This window comes from Saccopteryx bilineata, chromosome 4 (assembly GCF_036850765.1).
Source record: "Saccopteryx bilineata isolate mSacBil1 chromosome 4, mSacBil1_pri_phased_curated, whole genome shotgun sequence".
Classification (NCBI taxonomy): Eukaryota; Metazoa; Chordata; class Mammalia; order Chiroptera; family Emballonuridae; genus Saccopteryx; species Saccopteryx bilineata.
The window spans coordinates 32462179-32481207 of record NC_089493.1 but is presented as its reverse complement, the minus strand read 5'-3'; the positions used below and the strand labels follow the sequence as shown (position 1 = coordinate 32481207).

General features: G+C 50.8%; 1 protein-coding gene across 3 annotated transcripts in view; it reads right to left on the bottom strand.

The window, feature by feature from the left end:
- Positions 1–19029, bottom strand: part of ACTN1 (actinin alpha 1) — a 105419-nt gene that overhangs the window by 41474 nt on the left and 44916 nt on the right. For all 3 annotated transcript variants that reach the window (XM_066272475.1, XM_066272474.1, XM_066272473.1), the window contains exons 2-3: positions 7407–7521; positions 888–1007 (exon numbers count right to left, since the gene is read on the bottom strand). In XM_066272475.1, coding sequence (XP_066128572.1) covers positions 888–1007; positions 7407–7521 — 235 coding nt within the window. The remainder of the gene's footprint in view (positions 1–887; positions 1008–7406; positions 7522–19029) is intronic.

Below are 19029 nucleotides of genomic sequence, written 5' to 3'. Positions count from 1 at the left end.
AGTGACTTAATCTATCTGGGCATCTGTTTTCTTTTTGTGAAATGGAAATAGTGATTAGAGCCACCTCCTCGGGCTGTTGCGAGGATTCAGTGAGATCACTGGTGCACAGTCCCTGCCACAGGGACACACTCAGTCACCACGGCCACGGTGCTGCCATGAGTGAGTGAGTGAGTGAGAGAACGAGACTGTATCTCACTCATCTTCTGATCTCCGGCACACGCAGCAGGTGCCCAACACGTGCTTGCTGAGTCCACGGGTCACAGGCCTGATGGGGCATTCTAGTCTAAGGGCCCGACCTCCCCTAGTCCTTCCGAGACACCACAGCCTTTCAGTCATCAGGAATGTGCTAATAATGGTTTAAACTAAGCTTTAAAAAAATTTTTTTTAAGTAGAAGGAAAAGAGCCATGAAGCTATTCTGTAGGAAAACGCTATTAATAATGCTTCTAGGGGGTTGTAGACATCGGCCTTTCTGTGGCTCTGTGGAGCCTTGGTGCGGCCTCCACCTCCACTCATCAGTACGAGCCTCCTCCCCAGACCACAGAATTCTCCATTCTGGGCAGGTCTGCGGGAAGGGGAGGCTGCCCCGCACACACGCAGGGCTCCACGGCACTGGGACTGACCGGCTGAGGGGTGTGGACCTGGGGACCGGGGAGTGGGCCTTGGTTTTCCAGGAGAGGGGCTGGTGGGTGGTGGAGGCTGAGATTGGATAGAAAGTACTGTTGTCACATGAAGCACCCATAGGGTCGACCAGATGGATGTGCTGAGCGCCCTCCTTCCCAATGCCTCCAGGGATGTGTGGGCCCAGGAGTCAGGGTACAAATGCCCAGGGGACCAGGAGAGCAGAAACTCAGGCTCCGAGGGCAGCCAGAGGGCAGGTCTTACTCACCTTCCGCTCCAATGGACACCAGCTTCACCCCCTTGCTGGCTATGAAGTCCAGGGCCTTGTTGACGTTGGAGATCTTGTGCACCCTCATTTTGCCCCTCTCCGGCTTGGCCAGGCGTTCACCTGCATGCAGACCATGGAGGCAAAGGAAGGTGAGATGCTATTACCCACGGGCCAGGGCTGCTCTCACAACACCTTCATCCAGGGCACGCCGCAGAGGGACACACACGTGTGCTCCCCTGGGTGCAGGTTAAGTGTCACCATGGCAGGGAATGAGGGGGCACGCCTACCATAGCTCTTCCCTCCTCCACATCTCAGACCTCACTGCCTGCATCCACCCAACAATTCCGTGGGAAGCCCCTAATGTGTGCCAGGGACTCGGCTTGGTGCCGAATACGGGGTGAGCAAAACTATCTCCTGCATTCATGTCCCCATGGCTCAGGAGGAGAGACAGACTCCAGCAAGGAAACACACAAATAAACATATACAAATATCAAGACAGAGACATGCTTAAGAAAATTGCCTAAAAAGAGGCTGCAGAAGAGGAGAGCAGGCAGTAGGATGAGGAGTTGCTGAGAGGCAGGGGAGGACCTCTGAGAGGAAAGAAAACCAGGCCCAGACTGCAGGGAACAGTGATCAAGGCGGAAGGAACAGCACCTATGACAGCCCTGAACACCATCCTGTTTGGGCCTGGGAGAGGGTGGGGGTCACGCCAGAGTATTTTGAAAAAGGTCCCTGGGGGTGTAAATGAAGCTGCCCACAGCACCCCTCTCTCGTTTGAGAACTCCGGCTCCTGTCCTGTTACTGCCTCCCGTGGGCACCCTCGGCTCAGCTCCAAGTCAACGCCCACCCTCCCTCAGCCGCTGCTCCCCCATCTCCATCTCCACCCTCCACATGGGAGCTTCTGCTACTCGGGTTTCAATGCCAGAAGCTGCGTGGAAACAGGGGGGAGAGGAGCTGGTTCTCCAAACACCCCATTAAGAGCACTTTTATTCCAGAACAGAGGCGGCCAGAAACCTCCTTGAAACTGTTAGAAAAATTCTTATGTGCAACACATGTGCCCATACCTGGAGAAAGAACACAGCTTTCAGAGTCTCTGAGAGGTCAGAAACCCCAAAAGGCTGAGAACCACTATCCTAGGGCCTGGAATGCAGGGCCCTTGCACCTGCCATGGATTCCAGCCAGCCCCGCCCCCTCCCCCAGGCATGTCAGGAGTCTGGCTGGGGGCTGTCATGCCGGGCCAGGCCCACCCTGTCAGAGTAGACATCTCCAGGGGGCCTCCCAGCTTCTAGAGGGAAAGAGCCTTCCAGCTGCAGATGTCATCTGGCCCAGCAGCTCCCAGGGAGGCACAGCTGGGTTATTATTAAGTCAAGACTCTCTACATGTGGCTCTCCCAAGGCCGTGGCCACTACCTTCTCCAGCAAGGCACCCCTCCATCCTCCTGAGCAGATGAGGAACCACAGAGGCTCCCTCCCCCAGGCTGGACAGAGCCCATGCAATGCGCCCCCCAGCCCGCCCACCCACTGTGCACACTGGCTGGTTAGGGGACCTCTCCACAAGGGACAGGCGAGGCGGCAAGGCCAGCAGTTTTCAAACTTCAGTCAGCACAAAAACACCTGGAGAACCAGCTAACTACAGCTGTCCAGCCCCATTCCCCTGCCTCCTATGGTTCTGACGGAGGGGGTCTGAGGTGGCGCCTCTGATCTTGCTGTGGGTGGTCCAGGGACCACACTGGAAGAGCACGCCCTTCCTTCTCCTGTCATCCTACCTCCTGTCCTCTCCAGAGATACTCAAAGAGGAAAAGGCAAGGCCTCGGGACTCAGCCTCCACCAGCCTCTGAAGAGACAAGCGCACTTCCCAGCCGTGCATAGGTCCCCCTTGGGTGCACTGTGGTTACACCAGAAACCCTGGCTCGGGGCATATGGCCGCTCTGACGCTGAGTGTCACCGACATGCCAAGAACAATGCTGAGCACTCAGGACACGGAGACGAGGCTGTCCCTGCCACAAGAAGCTCAACGTGGAGTGGGAAAAAACAAGTGACCCAAAAATGATTAAACCACATGGCAAAGGACACGACAGGGGCATTAATGGGATGTTATTGGAGCCCAGAGGAGGGCAGTCACTCAAACTGGGGCTGGGGAGGTGGTCAGGGAAGAATTCCTGGAGAAAATCTGAGCTGAGTTTTAAAAAATGAAAAAGAGCCTGACCAGGTAGTGGCATAGTGGACCAAGTGTCAGACTGGGACGTGGAGGACTCAGGTTCGAAACCCTGAGGTCACCAGCATGAGTGGAGGACTTATCTGGTTTGAGCAAGACTCACCAGCTTGAGCCCAAGGTCGCTGGTTCAAGCAAGGGGTCACTCAGTCTGTTGTAGTCTCCCGGTCAGGGCACATATGAGAAAGCAGTCAATGTACAACTAAAGTGCCACAACGAAGAATTGATGCTTCTCATCTCTCTCCCTCCCTGTCTGTCTGTCTCTGTCTATCCCTCTCTCTGACTCTGTCTCTCAAAAAATAAAAAATGAAAAAGAACAATGCCAGGTTTATTTGTTTAAACTAAGAAAATATTTAAACTTATAAATGTTGGGGGAGTGGGCAGAAAGGAAGGATACTCTAAAAGGTCGTTGGAGAAACCAGTACGGCAGTTTCTAAAAATCTTAAACATGGAATCATCACATCACCCAGCAAGTCCACTTCTGGGTGTGCACCCTAAAGAACTGAAAGCAGGAACCAGGGCAGGTATTTAGAGAGCCACGTTCAGAGCAACATTATTCACAATCGCCCAAAGGTGGGAGCACCCCACATCCTAATCGGTGATATAGAATTAAATAAAATGTGGCACATAAAGGAATGTTCCTTAGCCTAAAGAAAGGGAAGGGAGCCCTGGCCGGTTGGCTCAGTGGTAGAGCGTCGGCCTGGCGTGTGGAAGTCCCAGGTTCGATTCCCGGCCAGGGCACACAGGAGAAGCGCCCATTTGCTTCTCCACCCCTCCCTCTCTCCTTCCTCTCTGTCTCTCTCTTCCCCTCCCGCAGCCAGGGCTCCATTGGAGCAAAGATGGCCCGGGCGCTGGGGATGGCTCCTTGGCCTCTGCCCCAGGCGCTAGAGTGGCTCTGGTCGCAACAGAGCGACGCCCCAAATGGGCAGAGCATCACCCGCTGGTGAGCGTGCCGGGTGGATCCCAGTCAGGCGCATGCGGGAGTCTGTCTGACTGTCTCTCCCCGTTTCCAGCTTCAGAAAAATACAAATAAAATAAAATAAAGAAAGGGAAGGGAATTCTGACACATGCTAAAACATGGATAAACTGGAGGACATTATGTTAAAGGAAATAAGCCAGTCACAAAAAAATAAAGACTGTATTTGATTCCACTAATACGTGGTGCCCAGAGTACAGGGGGTCCTCGGGTTACGACCCAGTTCTGTTCCTATGACACTGTCATAACCCGAATTTTGGTGTAAGTTGAACCACACCCTAGCCTAACACAAATGGAACACTTGCGCTTTTCACAGTCCAAAATGGCATCGGTAAGCGTCCTGGGGGACGCCAACTCCCTCCCTCGTGGGCCCGCTACTGCGTATTCCTCTGCGGCACAACCAAACTGGTTCACCCCGTAGTTCGTAAGCACAACGCCAACAGCGGAAGCCGAAACACTCACGCTTCAATTTTTTAAAGTTTCTATGGGAGTGAGCATTGTAAACTCGAAATGTCATGTCAACTGTCGTAGCCCAAGGACCCCCCTCCCCCCGTAGTCACATTCAGAGACAGAGGAGAACGGGGGCTGGCAGGGGCTGCAGGGAGCCAGGAATGGGGTTAGCATTTAATGAATGTGGAGTTCCAGTTCTGCAGACGGATGATGGTGACGGTTGCACAACAGCATGAATGTACTGAACTGTACACTTAAAAATGGTCAAAATGGTGAATTTTATGTTATGTAGATTTTACTACACCCCCACCACATACACATTTCACCTGCAAGGGAAATAGACTAGTATGGGGTAAAAAGAAAAGGGACGGCAGCATTTAGAGCAGGCGTCCCCAAAATGCGTTTATCCAGCCCCCACTGCACTTCTGGAAGGGGCACCTCTTTCATTGGTGGTCAGTGAGAGGAGCACTGTATGTGGCAGCCCTCCAATGGTCTGAGGGACAGTGAACTGGCCCCCTGTGTAAAAAGTTTGGAGACCCCTGATTTAGAGCTTTACAGAAGCACAGAGTGCAGGGAGCAGGTCATCTGGGAGGGCAGCACATCTCCACTGTGGCAGGGGGCCTGAGGGCCCAGGCCTTTTTGGGAAAAGCTAGTTGAAAACAAAGCAGGTGCCAGCTCACAAAGGATCCTGCGAGCTCTGCGAAGGAATGTGGGCTGCAGGCTCGCAGCCCTGGGGAGGCGAAGGGTTGCCGAGCAGGGAGCAGCCTGACCATATTTGGGCTGCCACACGGCCCCTCGGCTGAGGTGTGGAGGAGGGGCTGCAGAGGGGAGGGAAGAGCTGGGAGGTGGCTGAAGGCCACTGTGACATCAGCTAGGTGAGAGCTGACACAAGCCCACACTGATACCACAGCAGCCAAGGTAAAAGAAGAACAGAAGATGGAGATAGAATGTACAGAACTCGAATGCCAAGTTGGAAAGAAGAGCAGAGACGGAGCTGCCTAGGATTCCCAGATCAGGTTTAGGGGAACAAGCTGAAGGCCACAGGAGGAACAAGGTTTGCTGGGGCCAGGAGAGGTCAGCACCGTTTTGGACACACTGAGTGGACCTGGGGGACACCTGAGTGGAAATGCCCAGAGCAGTTCAGCATTTAACCCTTTGAGTAGTGAGTTTTTTTCATGCTCGTTGACTCCCGGGAGTGAATTTCTTTTCAAAAAATGAAATTAGTTTCAGTAGTTTTTTTGTTTTTTACAGGGACAGAGAGAGAGAGTCAGAGAGAGGGATAGATAGGGACAGACAGACAGGAACAGAGAGAGATGAGAAGCATCAATCCTCAGTTTTTCGTTGCAACACCTTGGTTGTTCATTGATTGCTTTTTCATATGTGCCTTGACCACGGGCCTTCAGCAGACCAAGTAACCTTTTGCTCTAGCCAGCGACCTTGGGTCCAAGCTGGTGAGCTTTCTGCTCAAGCCAGATGAGTCCGTGCTCAAGCTGGTGACCTCAGGGTCTCGAACCTGGGTCCTCTGCATCCCAGTCCGACGCTCTATCCCGATGCTCTACCCACTGTGCCACCGCCTGGTCAGGCCAGTTACAGTTTTAATAACTTAAAATCCTGTTTGTTTGATAACTAATTTATAAAAACAAGAAGAACATACACTTGCCTTTTTTAAATGTTGCCTTACTAAAAATTTTTGTTATGATCATACTCTGAATGGTCAGGAGGCACAAGGACATATATGAATGTTCATACTACTCAAAGGGTTAAGAAGGGGCTCAAGGGAGAAGGCTAAGCTGGGACTAGGTCTAGGACTCACTGGCATCACGTGGAAGGTAAAGCGAAGACAGCAGCTGAGATTGCCCAGGGTAAGGCAAGGCCAGAAAACTGAGGACCACCAACCTTTAACAGGTGGTGGAGGAAAAGTATTCATAAGAAAGCTAAGGTCGCCTGACCAGGTGGTGGCGCAGTGGATAGAGCGTCGGACTGGAATGCAGAGGACCCAGGTTCAAGACCCCGAGGTCGCAAGCTTGAGCACGGGCTCATCTGGTTAGAGCAAAAGCCCACTAGCTTGAACCCAAGGTCACTGGCTCCAGCAAGGGGCTACTCGGTCTGCTGAAGGCCCGCGGTCAAGGCACATATGAGAAAGCAATCAATGAACAACTAAGGTGTTGCAAAGAAAAACTGATGATTGATGCTTCTCATCTCTCTCCGTTCCTCTCTGTCTGTCCCTGTCTATCCCTCTCTCTGACTTACTCTCTGTCTCTGTAAAAAATAAATTAAATTAAAATAAAATAAAACATCGTTCAGACTTAAATATAAATAAAACAGAAATAATGTAAGTTATTTATTAAAAAAAAAAATAAAAAAAAAAAAGAAAGCAAGCCAAGGTCCGTGTTCAAGGGGAGCTCTCCCTCCAGGTATCTGGACATCCAAATTTCAAGCCGGGGTCGGTCCAGATAAAGGACTGGGATTATATAGCTACAGACACAGAGGTCACAGTGGAGCCAAGGGTTAGGGAGAGTCAGCCATGGTTGCACTCTTGACCACAGAATCCTAGTATTCTGGAGAAGGGGCCTCAGAAACCATCTCTTGAACCCTGTGTTTTTGTAAATGAGAATGCTGAGGCAGAAAGGCAGTGAGTGACCTGTCCAAGGACACACAAATGATCAACAGCAGAGCCAGGACCAAAGCCAATCTCCTTGCTTGAATTCACACATCACCCCCAACTTCTTTCAAGAGACCCAAGCTAGCCATGACCAAAGGCAGAGAAGCAGCAGAGGAGCCAGGGACGCACCCCCAAAGTGGCAGACCCAGCAGGCAGCACCTGATCCTGGGCCAGGGTGGCCCTCCCCACCTGGCACTCTGGGGCCAGCGGTCCACCTCACCTGAGATGACCTCCAGCAGCAGCATGAGCTTCAGGCCGTCCCGGAAGTCCTCCTCAATGTTCTCGATCTGTGTCCCGGCCTTGCGCAGGTGGGAGTTGCACCACGCTGTGAACGTCTAGACAAAGGAAAGAAGAGCAAGCCGTCAGGCTTCCTAGAAGTCACGTGGTCTCAGGCCCTCACCGGGTTCTCAGTGGGCCCCAGGGTCCACCTGCCTCACACCATCTCTTCGGTTGCTTTATTTAAGGCATGGGTGGGCACCAGTGGGATGGACGAAGCAGCATACTCCTTAATGCCTCTCCTCTGGACCTTCTCCTAAAACACATTTAGAAGCACCAATTTACTTCTTAGGTTATAAGGCTTAGTTTCAATCTTCATAGTTTTGAGGAAAAGTATCCCAGAGGTAACATTAAGCTGTATTAACACCATAAAGTAAATTACTTTATTATATCCTCGTCCACTCAGCAGCTACCTTAGGGAAAGGATTAATCATTTCTGTTAGGGATACAGTTCAGAGTTACGATGTCAGGATAAGGAGAAAGGTAAGCACCCCAATGTGTATGTCTGTTATCTTTGCACTAGGGGATGGCAACACCTTAAGCTGCAAATGTATGAGCGAGAATTCCAGAAAGTTGTTTGTTTTTTAAACTGAGAGGCAGAAGCAGGGAGGCAGAGATAGATTTCTGCATGTGCCTCGACCAGGATCCACCCAGCAAGCCCCCTACAGGGTGATGCTCTGCCCACTGGGTCCGCTGTTCTGTTGCTCGGCAACTGAGCTATTTCAGTGCCTGAGGTGAGGCCTTGGAGCCATCCTCTGCAACTGGGGCCAAATTGCTTGAACCACTGAAGCAATGGCTGCAAGAGGGGAGAGGAGAGGGAGGACGCGGGGACAGAGAGAGAGAGAGAGAGAGAGAGAGAGAGAGAAAGAAGAGGAGGAGGAGGAAGAGGAGGAGGAGGAGGAAGGGTGGAGAAGCAGATCCTGTGTGCCCTGACCAAAAATTGAACCCGGGACTTCTACACACCAGGCCAACACTCTACTGCTGAGCCAACTGGCCAGGGCTCAGAAAGTTAATATAAGGAGACTAAATAAAAGTCTATCGAAGTTGGAATATCCTAGTCTGTGGGGAGAAGGCAGCCACACTGAAGCTTCTATATTAAGCAGATAATCAGGCAGGTCACTAACCAAGCTGTCCTGAGCCAAAAGCACCCCCTGATGGCTCAACCAAGCAACAAGGCAACTCAACAAACCAAAAGCACATTTTGATTTTGCATGACCCATCTACAAACCGGGCAAGTGTCTCTCCCTATCTCTCACATTCCATAAAAAACAGAGATAAGCATTCTCCTGCTTCAGATCCAACCCATTCTTTGGCAACCCCAGACTAGTCTGCACCAAATGGCACTCACAACGACATGGGGGTTCAAGAGTCAACGCCCAGTCCCCTACACCAGGACCAGTCAGCTCTCTCCCACCTGCCCGTGAAGCTGCAATGGTGAGCAGTGAGTTATTCATTGTAGCAGCAGCAGTCACACTAGAAATACCCTTCCTTGTGGGAAAGGTCACCAGACTCATGATCCCCACGATCACTTCCTCTTACCCTGGGGAACGCCAAAGTGAAGTGGCAATGAATGGGCAGGAGAAGGGAGGAACACCACACCAGGGATTACTGGGGGGGGGGGGGGGGATGGCTATGTCGTTTATAAGCAAGGGCTGAAGAATCTGTGAGCAAAAAGGGGAGAGGTCAGTCCATGTAAGTAGGGAGGAGGGGGCAGTCTTTGAGAAGACTGGCACACAGACTGGATGTGGGCAAGGGGCATATATTAATTCATCAGCCTGGACATCCTCTATGTCATGCTTGGCTAACTCACACTCATCTTTCAAACTTAGGCTAAGATGCCAACTCCTCCAGGAAGCCTTCCTGATGGCCACCCACTACCTCTGAGTTGGGGGCACAGAGCCCATAGCATCCTGTACCCACTCCATCATTGCCCATGTCCGACTGCATGGTCCTTGCCTGGCCACTTGTCAGTTCCACACCTCCAGACTAGGATGGACTCCATACCTTCCCTAGAGTCCAAGGGCACAGAGTCAAGGACACGCCAGAGTACAAAAGAGCCAACACCCCTGCCCTGTGTAGTGAACATTTGTAGGAGATGTAAAAATCAGGTAACTGGATGGAGGAGTGTATGACCAGTAGTCACGGCCGTTATGGCCATTCACATGCAGGTTCTCAGTGAATTCGGGCAGATGGTAAAGAAACAGTGGAGCCAAAAAATGGGGAGCCATTTCTTTATTAAAGTCTCGCACCGGCCGATGAGCAAACACACAGGGCTCCCAAAACCACTGACACATTCTTCGGTTCCACAACCAGGAGCATCTTCTCCGGTTTCTCCTAGAATCAAAGGCTCCACCAGTCTCAGTGGAGCTCGCAAAAGCCCCTCAGCTCTGGTTCCCCATCTGCACACCTCTTATTTCTCTGCACAAACTGGCTCCTTCCTCAGCACCCTGCATTCTCTCCTCTCTCACTCTGCAAGCATGGCTTGTTTTTCTCTCTGCCTTCACAAGCTTTCTGGTGTGAAAAACCTCTCCTCCAGCAAACATGAGCAAGACAACGGCCCTTCCCAAGCAGGAAGGTAATTTGCAATTTCACAGATCACATACCTGGTCCTGCCCAGCGCCACTTTTTAACACTAAAAGTGAGCAAACTCAAAAAATACAAATTTTACAACCTCATTTGCCCAACAAGGAGCAAGTAAGGAACCCATGCAAAAAAGGAGGAGGGTCCTGGGAGATGGAACTGCACCTGTGGGTCACGCTGAATGGCATCAGCAGGGGGTGATGGGCCAGGCAGTGCTCTCAGGGTCTCATAGACAGGAGACAGGCCCGAGGGGCGGGGATGCAGCAGAGCAAGGAGGAGCATCTACGGTATCATTGATTCCTCCCCAGCCGGCAGGGCAAAGCTGGCAGGAGATGAAGTACAGTGGCTTTTATTTTCATTTTGTTATAACTTTTGTTGTTGTGGTTAAAAATATGAAAGTCTCTAAATCTTTAAAATAAATATAATGTTTTGTAGGTCCAGATTCTCTTCCAGCTGTCCTCTGTCCGTATATGCACTTCTGCCTGGTGTTATCACACTGTCCTTTTCTTTTGGGAGGAGCGCTTCTTCATTTACTACCTACCCCCTGTACTGCCACAGTGCCACGCTCTCATCCTCCTCCCGGGACCATCCTCAGCCTCTGCCTGGGGACTCAAGGGGACCGGGATCACCCAGCGAACTCAGAGGGCTGGTCTCGGGTCCAGTGAGGCCTCGGTCCAGCTGGGAATTGCTTGCAGCTCCCCCCCCTCCACAGGTGGGGACTGGGACCTCACTGTTTATCACCCAGTCATGGAGGGGTGGGGTACAGTGTTAGGAAGGAGGAAGAGGCCACTTTTGTAAAAAGACACTACTTTGCAAGAGAAAAGTCCTGTTGAAAGCAGCCCGCCTCATTTCCTGGGGAAGCTGGACTGGGCGCCCGGGGAGACAGGCCGCACCTGTGTTTGCTCAGGTCTCCCATGCAAAGCCTGGTTCTGAGGCCTTGGTGACTACTCTCTGCTGAAACCTCCGGGGCCCCATCGCCGGCTCCCACAGGTGACAGCCTTGAAGGGGCCTCTGCACACCTCCCCAGTAAGAAAGTTCCCCCAGGAAGCAGCACCTATCTTGAAGCTCAGGCCTGAGGAGGAAATGGTGGAGGCAGCTCAGTGATTAAGAACATGCAATGCTGGGAGCACCAGCTCTGGGTTCAATGCTCAGACCCACTACTTCCCAGCTGCGTGACCTTCAGATTAACCTCCCTAAGCCTCAGTTCCCTAAACAGCAAATGGGGATACTGATAGCACTGTGTAAAAGCCAGGATTAACTAGAAATACTTATGAAGTGCCTGCCACTTAGTGCTCATCAGCAAATGGTAAGGAGGACAGACTTTCCCGTGGACGGGCCTCGGGGGACCGGCCCCTCCGTCCTCCAACCCACACCCTCCTCCCTGCCTTCAGCCACTGAACGCCGTCCTGGGTCCCACACCTGCCATCACTGCACTGGGTTTTCCAGATGATGCCTGGCGTGTGTGAGAAAATCTTTTTTGAACTGGTGCTGATATATTATGGGAAAGGGCTAAGACCATGGGGTTGCAGAAAGCCTAGGATTTTGACAGTGATCAGCCGGGTCCCCAGCACGAGGAGGCTGATGGGGAACAAAGAGGGAGAGGGCAGTGTCCGCAATGCGGCTGCCATGCACACCACACCACCGCCCCTCAGGCACAGGGCAGGGCGTGGTCTCGGAACTCAAGCTCCCATATCATGACAGAGATGGGCACCTGCCCCTTTACAGTGCCCGAAGGGTCCAGCAAGGAGGAAAAGCCAACAGTCTCAGGTGGTGCCTGTGGGCAGTGGCTGGAGCCCCAGAGCCCCACGGCCTCTAGTCTGGATGACTCAGCGTGGGAGGGCAGCGCCACCCCAGGAGGGCTATGGTACAGCCTCATTCAAAGAAAGGGCAAGGGGATATTTTCTTGCCTCAGTCCCAACCAGGACCTGCCTTATACGACCTTCCCTTTGCTCTAATAGCCCCATCACTGGGCCCTTGGCTCACAGCCTGACTAAGGAGACAGGGCTTCAGTGGACGCCCTATTATAGAAATGGGCTCAAGGATGCCGAGGGGCCTTGGGATGAGCGCTTGGGCACCACACTGTCAGTTCCCAAGGGCTGCGGTGAGGGCTAGTTCCTTCCCCATTTCACCACCACCAGCCCCGCTGCACAGCCTCTGCGGGCCCTGGGCAGAGAAGGGGGCTGGCAGAGAACCCGGATGGGCCCCTGCTCTTCTTGAAGCACCTACCCATGTCTCATCTAGCATAAAGGTGATGTTGGCAGACAAAGAATACATCCATCCAAAACTGTGGTTCAAGGCTGCAACAGGCATGGGAGTGGTGGGAATGGGGTGGACGGTGGAGCCAGGCCGAGGTTCACAGGGCTGATGAACAGAGAGAAGCACCACTATCTGCCTCCTCTGTGGTCTCACAGTCTTGCTATCACACGGCATTCTCTCAAAGCCTTCCACTATAACAAGTATCACGTCTCTGTATAATATTTCCTTTAAAGTGGGTTGAGAAGGCCAATGGCTTTTGAGAACATGCTCTCCCTACTCCCCAGAGCTCGGATGCACTAGACCAGGGGTCTCAAACTCGCGGCCTGCCGAACAATTTTGTGCGGCCCGCAGACTAATCCACGAAGTTCAAAATATTTTGGATAAAATTAAGTAAGCCTAGGGGCCTACTTGTATTTTTCATTTCTCTAGCATCCTAGCTAGATATTAGTTTAGTTAACAGCAGTTGTGATGCGAACTACAGTTTCTGGTCGTTTTGTGACACTGAGTAAACTGCATGTACGATTGTGCTTGTTGTACTGATTTTTTTTTGTTTTCAACTGCAGTGAGAAAAGTGTTGCGTAACAGTTGCCTTTTGTAGACCTAGTGCGGCCCGCCGAACGGCTGTGAACTTGCTCTGCAGCCCACATGCTGAGTTGAGTTTGAGACCCCTGCACTAGACTATAACTTTAGTCACAAAGGCCTTTTCTGAGCCTCAGTTTTCACATCTATAAAATGGAGACAAGGGCATCTACCAGGCAGGACTGTGATGAAGATTAGGTAAGATAATAGTGTACTTTACCAACAAAAAAAAAACTGGAAGGATAACATTAACATGTTAATATTTTAACTTATATCAATAATAACAATATCAATATTTGTTTAAAATACAGAAAGTGTGCAAGAAAGGCACTACCACCATCATTACCATCTAGATTTTAGGGTCTAAAAGGAAATCTGAATAATCACTCACTCAGCTGGGATCACTCATCAGCCTGAGTCAGGGGCGGGGCTTTTGAAGTCCATGGTGGGAGGAGGGAGAGGTGAAAGAGTTATTGAAACACAGGAGGGTCACTCCACAGAGTGAGCATCCAAGAGATTAGAAGGATTAAATCATGCAAGGTGACAGTGCCAATTCCTCGTTCATCTACCTCTAGCCAGGTGGGATCTTTGTAAGTGACTCAACCCAGCTCTGCCTCAAAGCACACATCTGTGAAATGGGGGTCATAATATCATGAGGATGGTTAGAGGAGTCAAGGATACATTCCACTTAAAACACTGAAAAGACAGCCTGGAACAGAAGCCAGCTCAATTATTACCTATTATTACAGTCACCACAATAATTGATTATAATTATTACAAGTTCACGCTGTTTAACACATGGCATCAAGGAGTGTTAGAAGCTGGAAGAGATGCTGAGCATCACCCAGGTCAAACCCTCACTTGACAAGTGAGGACACATGGACCTGAGAGGGTGAGTGGCTTTCCCAAGACCACACAGCAGGGCATGTTCACAACACGGCCTCCCGACTCCCAGTCTCACATGCTTTCTGCTCCACCAGGATGATGTGGATTTCAGGTGCAGGTGTGGGTGGGCTGCTGGAAGGGAGCAGCAGAGCCAAGGCCAAGATTGTAAATGGCCAGACAGATGGGCTGAATCTAGTGCAATGTCACTGAAAATGGGTCACTGGACAGTGAAAACACTAACCTGATGGAATCTGGGTGACTCTGGTCAGCACTGGCACCAAGAGTCTGAAGTGATGGAACATCAGTAGAGTGGGCGTGGGCCAGGCAGCTTCACTGGCAGAGAGGGGCGAGGGGAGCAGAGCCCAGAAAGTGGTTGTCCAGAGGTGGGAGATCATTCTGGATAGTGAGCAGATCAGAAACATGTCTGGAGAAACTCTGGGAACTGGGCTCTTCAACGCAGGAAAGAAAGGACTCGGGGTCTCACCTCAAATATTTGAAAAACCCTCCCATGGACAAGCAAATAACTTTGTTGGGCACATCTCCAGGCAGAACAAGGCAGGCAACACACACCACGGTGAGGAGTGCAGATTCCAGAGCAGAGCTGACCTGAGCGACTGCGCAAGTGACATCACTTCTCCCGCCCTCAGTCTCCAGATCTGTAAAAGGGGTAGAGTACTAGAACCTACTTCAGAGGATGGTGAAGATCAATGCAACAACATGTGGCAAGTGCTAAGCACAACTGCCCCCACACAAGGCTCAATAAATGGTTGCTACGATTATTAGGAAGAAGGACAGGAAGCCGCAAGGAAGTCTAAAGTTCAAGAACAGACCAAAAGCTGGATGTACAGTGTGTTACTGGCAAAAGGCATGTGCTTGGTGAGGATGCGGGGAAAGGACTCAAGTCCCCTGGGAACTGGGATAAGTAAGACCCCTTAATATTCAGATCATTCAAGAATGATCTAAACTAACCACTGAAAAGTTGGTTTAGAGATGTGTTTGAAAAGTTCATTCAGACCAAAATCACACAGTTAAATATCTGAACAGGGTTTCAAGGTCAGTACTATCATACTAATATATTGGGTTGGTTACCTGTTTGTTAGGAATGGAGGAGCTGTTTAGCAGAATCCTGGGACGTTACCCACTATATGCTGTAGAAACCCTCATCTCAAGTTTTGACCATCAAAAATCAGTCCCAGTTATGAACCTAGTCTAGGAGACAAATACATATGCCATAAATAAGAATAAAATATAATAACAGCAGCTAACATCTAATTGGGCACTTATTGTGTGTTACCGGCTTTGACTCACTTATTCTTCACAAAACTATTATTCTCCCCATTTTACAGATGAGGAAACTAAGGCACAAAGAGGTTTAATAAGTAAGCAAAAGGGTCAAACATAATAAAGTAGGACTGGTTAGTCATCACCTCCATGTATGCCCACGCACTGTTCTTAAAACAGTGGCTCTCTCGGGCTGTGCTTTGTTTTTCCCTCAGGAGAAACTGGTTCTAAGTGTCCCAGCTGATAAAGGGCACCAAGAACATAGCATCAGTACCAGGGCAGGGTGGTGAGGGGGCCGGAGTAGCTTCTCCTTGACTCCACGTGGGACTAAGGGCCCTCGGTTGCCAGACCGCCAGGGAAGAGGAGCCAGCAATAGGGACTTCTGTGTGAATCCCCTAGTTTTTAAATGCTGGTGCAGTTTTAAACTAAGATATTTCACAAGCCTCCAAACGATGTCAGCAAGCTAACTCTGAATTAAGACTCATAGGGTCTCTGGTTGAACAGTGGGAAATGTGAAAGCTTTCTAAGTCTCCTAACAAAAACAAAAAGTTACGCAGACAGGGACGTATGGTGTGTGAAAATAAGCGCTGGGCAGACAGCTGTGCCGGCACAACTGACACTCCTAACAGACACGGCTGACGTCAGCCATCTGGGAATGTGGCAGCAAAAGCTGTGGGCACTTCCTGTGAGGGGTGGCGGGGCTCCCCTCATTTGGGATTGTTTGAGGGCCGACGCACACACACATGCAAGCACACCACCGCGCTTTGTGAATGAAAACAAGTTTCCATGTATTATGACATTTGCAAAAATGAGGCTCTGCTAATTCCTACTGTACAGTGAGTGCCGTGACAAAGCCCGCAACATGTGACCATGGACAGCCTGATGTGGTACGAACTCATCAAGGGAACTAACACGGGCAAAAACCCTCAGCAAAAGGCTGGGATGCTGTTCTGGGTAAACACTCTAAATAAAGAAAGGGCCGTGAGCACCGCAAGTTCTTGCCAGCATCGCTTGAGAGGCAAAAATCAGAAACAGCCTCATATTAGATTAATAAGGTATTAGTTAGGCAAATATGGCTCATCTACTTAATGGAACAGGACGTGGCCAAAATGATGGGTTCCGAAAAATATATACTATTATGGAAAGAGGCTTATATGTAATTATAACAAAAAAGCAGGACATCAAATTGTATGGACTGCGGGTTTAAAGCTATGCGAGCGATCGCATAACCACAAGGAAAGGACTAACACGAAGCGCGCCCAGATGCAGACAGTGCCTGCGTCCCAGTTGTGCAGCCATCGGGGGCAGCTTTCTGCTCTCCGTGCCCAGGCGGCGGCCTGTGTGGTTGGCTCACAATCCACTCCTGACCCTTGCCCCCACCAGCGCTCTCCTTTTTGATGCCGACTTGCCTGCTTGCACAATCCGGGCTGCGCTCACGGCTGACTTCTCCAGAGCAGCCTCCACTGACAAAGGTGCTTTCTCTACTGTACGGTGTCTACAGCAGAGTAAACAAGATAACCCACCTGCAGCCAAATGAGACTGGGGCGGGGGTAGGACAGCAGTGCCACCTCACCCGGCCAGCAGGTCCCAGACTCATGAGTCCCGACCACACCCCTCCTGGGCACACCCGTCTGCTCTCCTGGGATCTCCGCACTGGATACTGGCCACGGTTCACTCCAGGGGAGTTATTGTGCACAGAACAGGGGTCAGGAAACTGGGGCCCTGCCCTGGCTCAGCCAGGCATGTGAGTGACCTCGGGCAAATCACCTCAACCCCTTCCAGCTATGTAACCCCAAACGAGAGTGCCTTGCAGGCTGGAATCCAGCAACTTTCCCGTTTGGTGGGATCTTCTTGTCAAAAGAGGCCAATACATTCCACAGTGGCAGTTTCATCTCAATAAACTCAAAGCAAGATCAGTGTTCAGTCCCAAGACTGCCAACTCCTGCCCTACACAACCAGACACCTGTTATTCGTTTACTGAGTGGTCCCTAAAAGCTTTATGCCATAATAACCCTGGAAGGACATACGAGGACCTGGAACCGTGGCTGCCTCCAGGGAGAGCAGTTAGGAGGATCCTGACAGATGGAGAGAGGCACACAGGCTTTCCACAGAACACCCTTTTGTTTCTTCTGAATTTCATAACACTACTCTTTTTTTTAAACACTATACAAATGTACAAAAATCTGTCCGGAAGTGTGTACATTTTTCTGGTAAGTCAGACCTCTGGGATGGAATACAGGGACTTCCCATTTCTCTAGTAATTTTTTTTTGGGGGGGAGGGGTCAGTACTCATGTATTATCAGGAAGGAAAAAAGAAGATGATAAAAGGGGAAAAATTATCCCATCTATTTAAAAGAATTAGTAAGAGAGCCTGACCAGGCGGTGGTGCGTTGGACTGGGATGAGGAGGACCCAGGTTTGAGACCCCGAGGTCGCCAGCTTGAGCGTGGGCTCATCTAATTTGAGCAAAGCTCACCAGCTTGGACCCAAAGTCACTGGCTCGAGTAAGGGGTTACTCGGTCTGCTGAAGGCCCGCGGTCAAGGCACATATGAGAAAGCAATCAATGAACAGCTAAGGTGTTGCAGCGAAAAACTGATGACTGATGCTTCTCATCTCTCTCCGTTCCTGTCTGTCCCTATCTGTCCTTCTCTCTGACTCTCTCTCTGTCTCTGTAAAAAAGAAAAAATTAGTAAGAGAATCATAGGAAAGGGTTCTGAAACACTTTGACATGTCTCATCAGTGTGTAATATTAGAAAGAAAGTCAGAATCAGGGACTGGGACATGAGGATAAGCCAGCAACTGTGCACACCCCACCCCCCTCAACAGTCAGACAGCAAACTATTCACTGTAGAGGAAGATGGAGATGGGGGCAGCCCCTCTGGGCCAAGTGGCCCCAGAAAAGAACAAAAACAAGCTTCTAAGCCTCTTGAAGGTGGTACAAGGCCTCCCATAAAAGGTGGCTTCGCCTGACCAGGCAGTGGCGCAGTGGGTAGAGCGTTGGACTAGGATGCGGAGGACCCAGGTTCGAGACCACAAGGTCGCCAGCTTGAGCGCAGGCTCATCTGGTTTGGGCAAAAGCTCACCAGCTTGGACCCAAGGTTGCTGGCTCGAGCAAGGGGTTATCGGTCTGCTGAAGGCCCATGGTCAAGGCACATATGAGAAAGCAATCAATGAATGTGCAACGAAAAACTAACAATTGATGCTTCTCATCTCTCTGTTCCTGTCTGTCCCTATCTATCCTTCTCTGACTCTGTCTCTGTAAAAACAAAAAAAAAACAAAAAACAAAACAAAACAAAAAACCCCAAAAGGTGACTTCTCACAGCATGGTCTTCCCTTCCCTGAAGTAGAGCAACAGGACCCTGGTCTAGGCTCATCAAGTCAAAACCAGCTCCTCCCCGACCCCTCTGGGTGGGCACCCTGCCCTGGCTGCCATCAGAGCCTGCCCCTCCTCTGCCTTTGTTGGCCAGGTGTGTGAGCTTTGGCCAAGGTCCCTTGAGAGGGCATGGCCAGCACATGTGCAAGGGGTTGAGTCCTCCGAAGCATCTGCTGGTGGGAAGGTCGCTGCAGAGCAGCTGGGGAGTGTTCTTTCTCCCTCGGGCCACCCCGCAGTCGCTGTGACCCCCACAGTGCAAGCAGGGTGTGGGCACTGGGTGGTTTGTCTAAGCAAAGACCTGCCAGGAGTGATCTCAGATGCCCAGTGTTCTTCTGGTAACGTAAACAGGAGTATCTGGTTAACTTATCGAGGGCTGACTGCCAGCCTTTCAAAGCGAGCTGTCAGCTGGTTCACTCACAGATGAAAAGCAGAGTCCTCAAGACATCTCCACCCAGATCTATTTACTTTCCACCCACCTGGGAGTGGTTGCTGAAAAAGTTGAGAACCGCCAGGCAGTTTCCTCTACTCAAAAAAAAATAAACAAAGCATCTAACAGCTTGCCCCCCAAGCCATGTGAATGCTGGGGTCCCAGAAACTCAGAGTGCAGGTGGC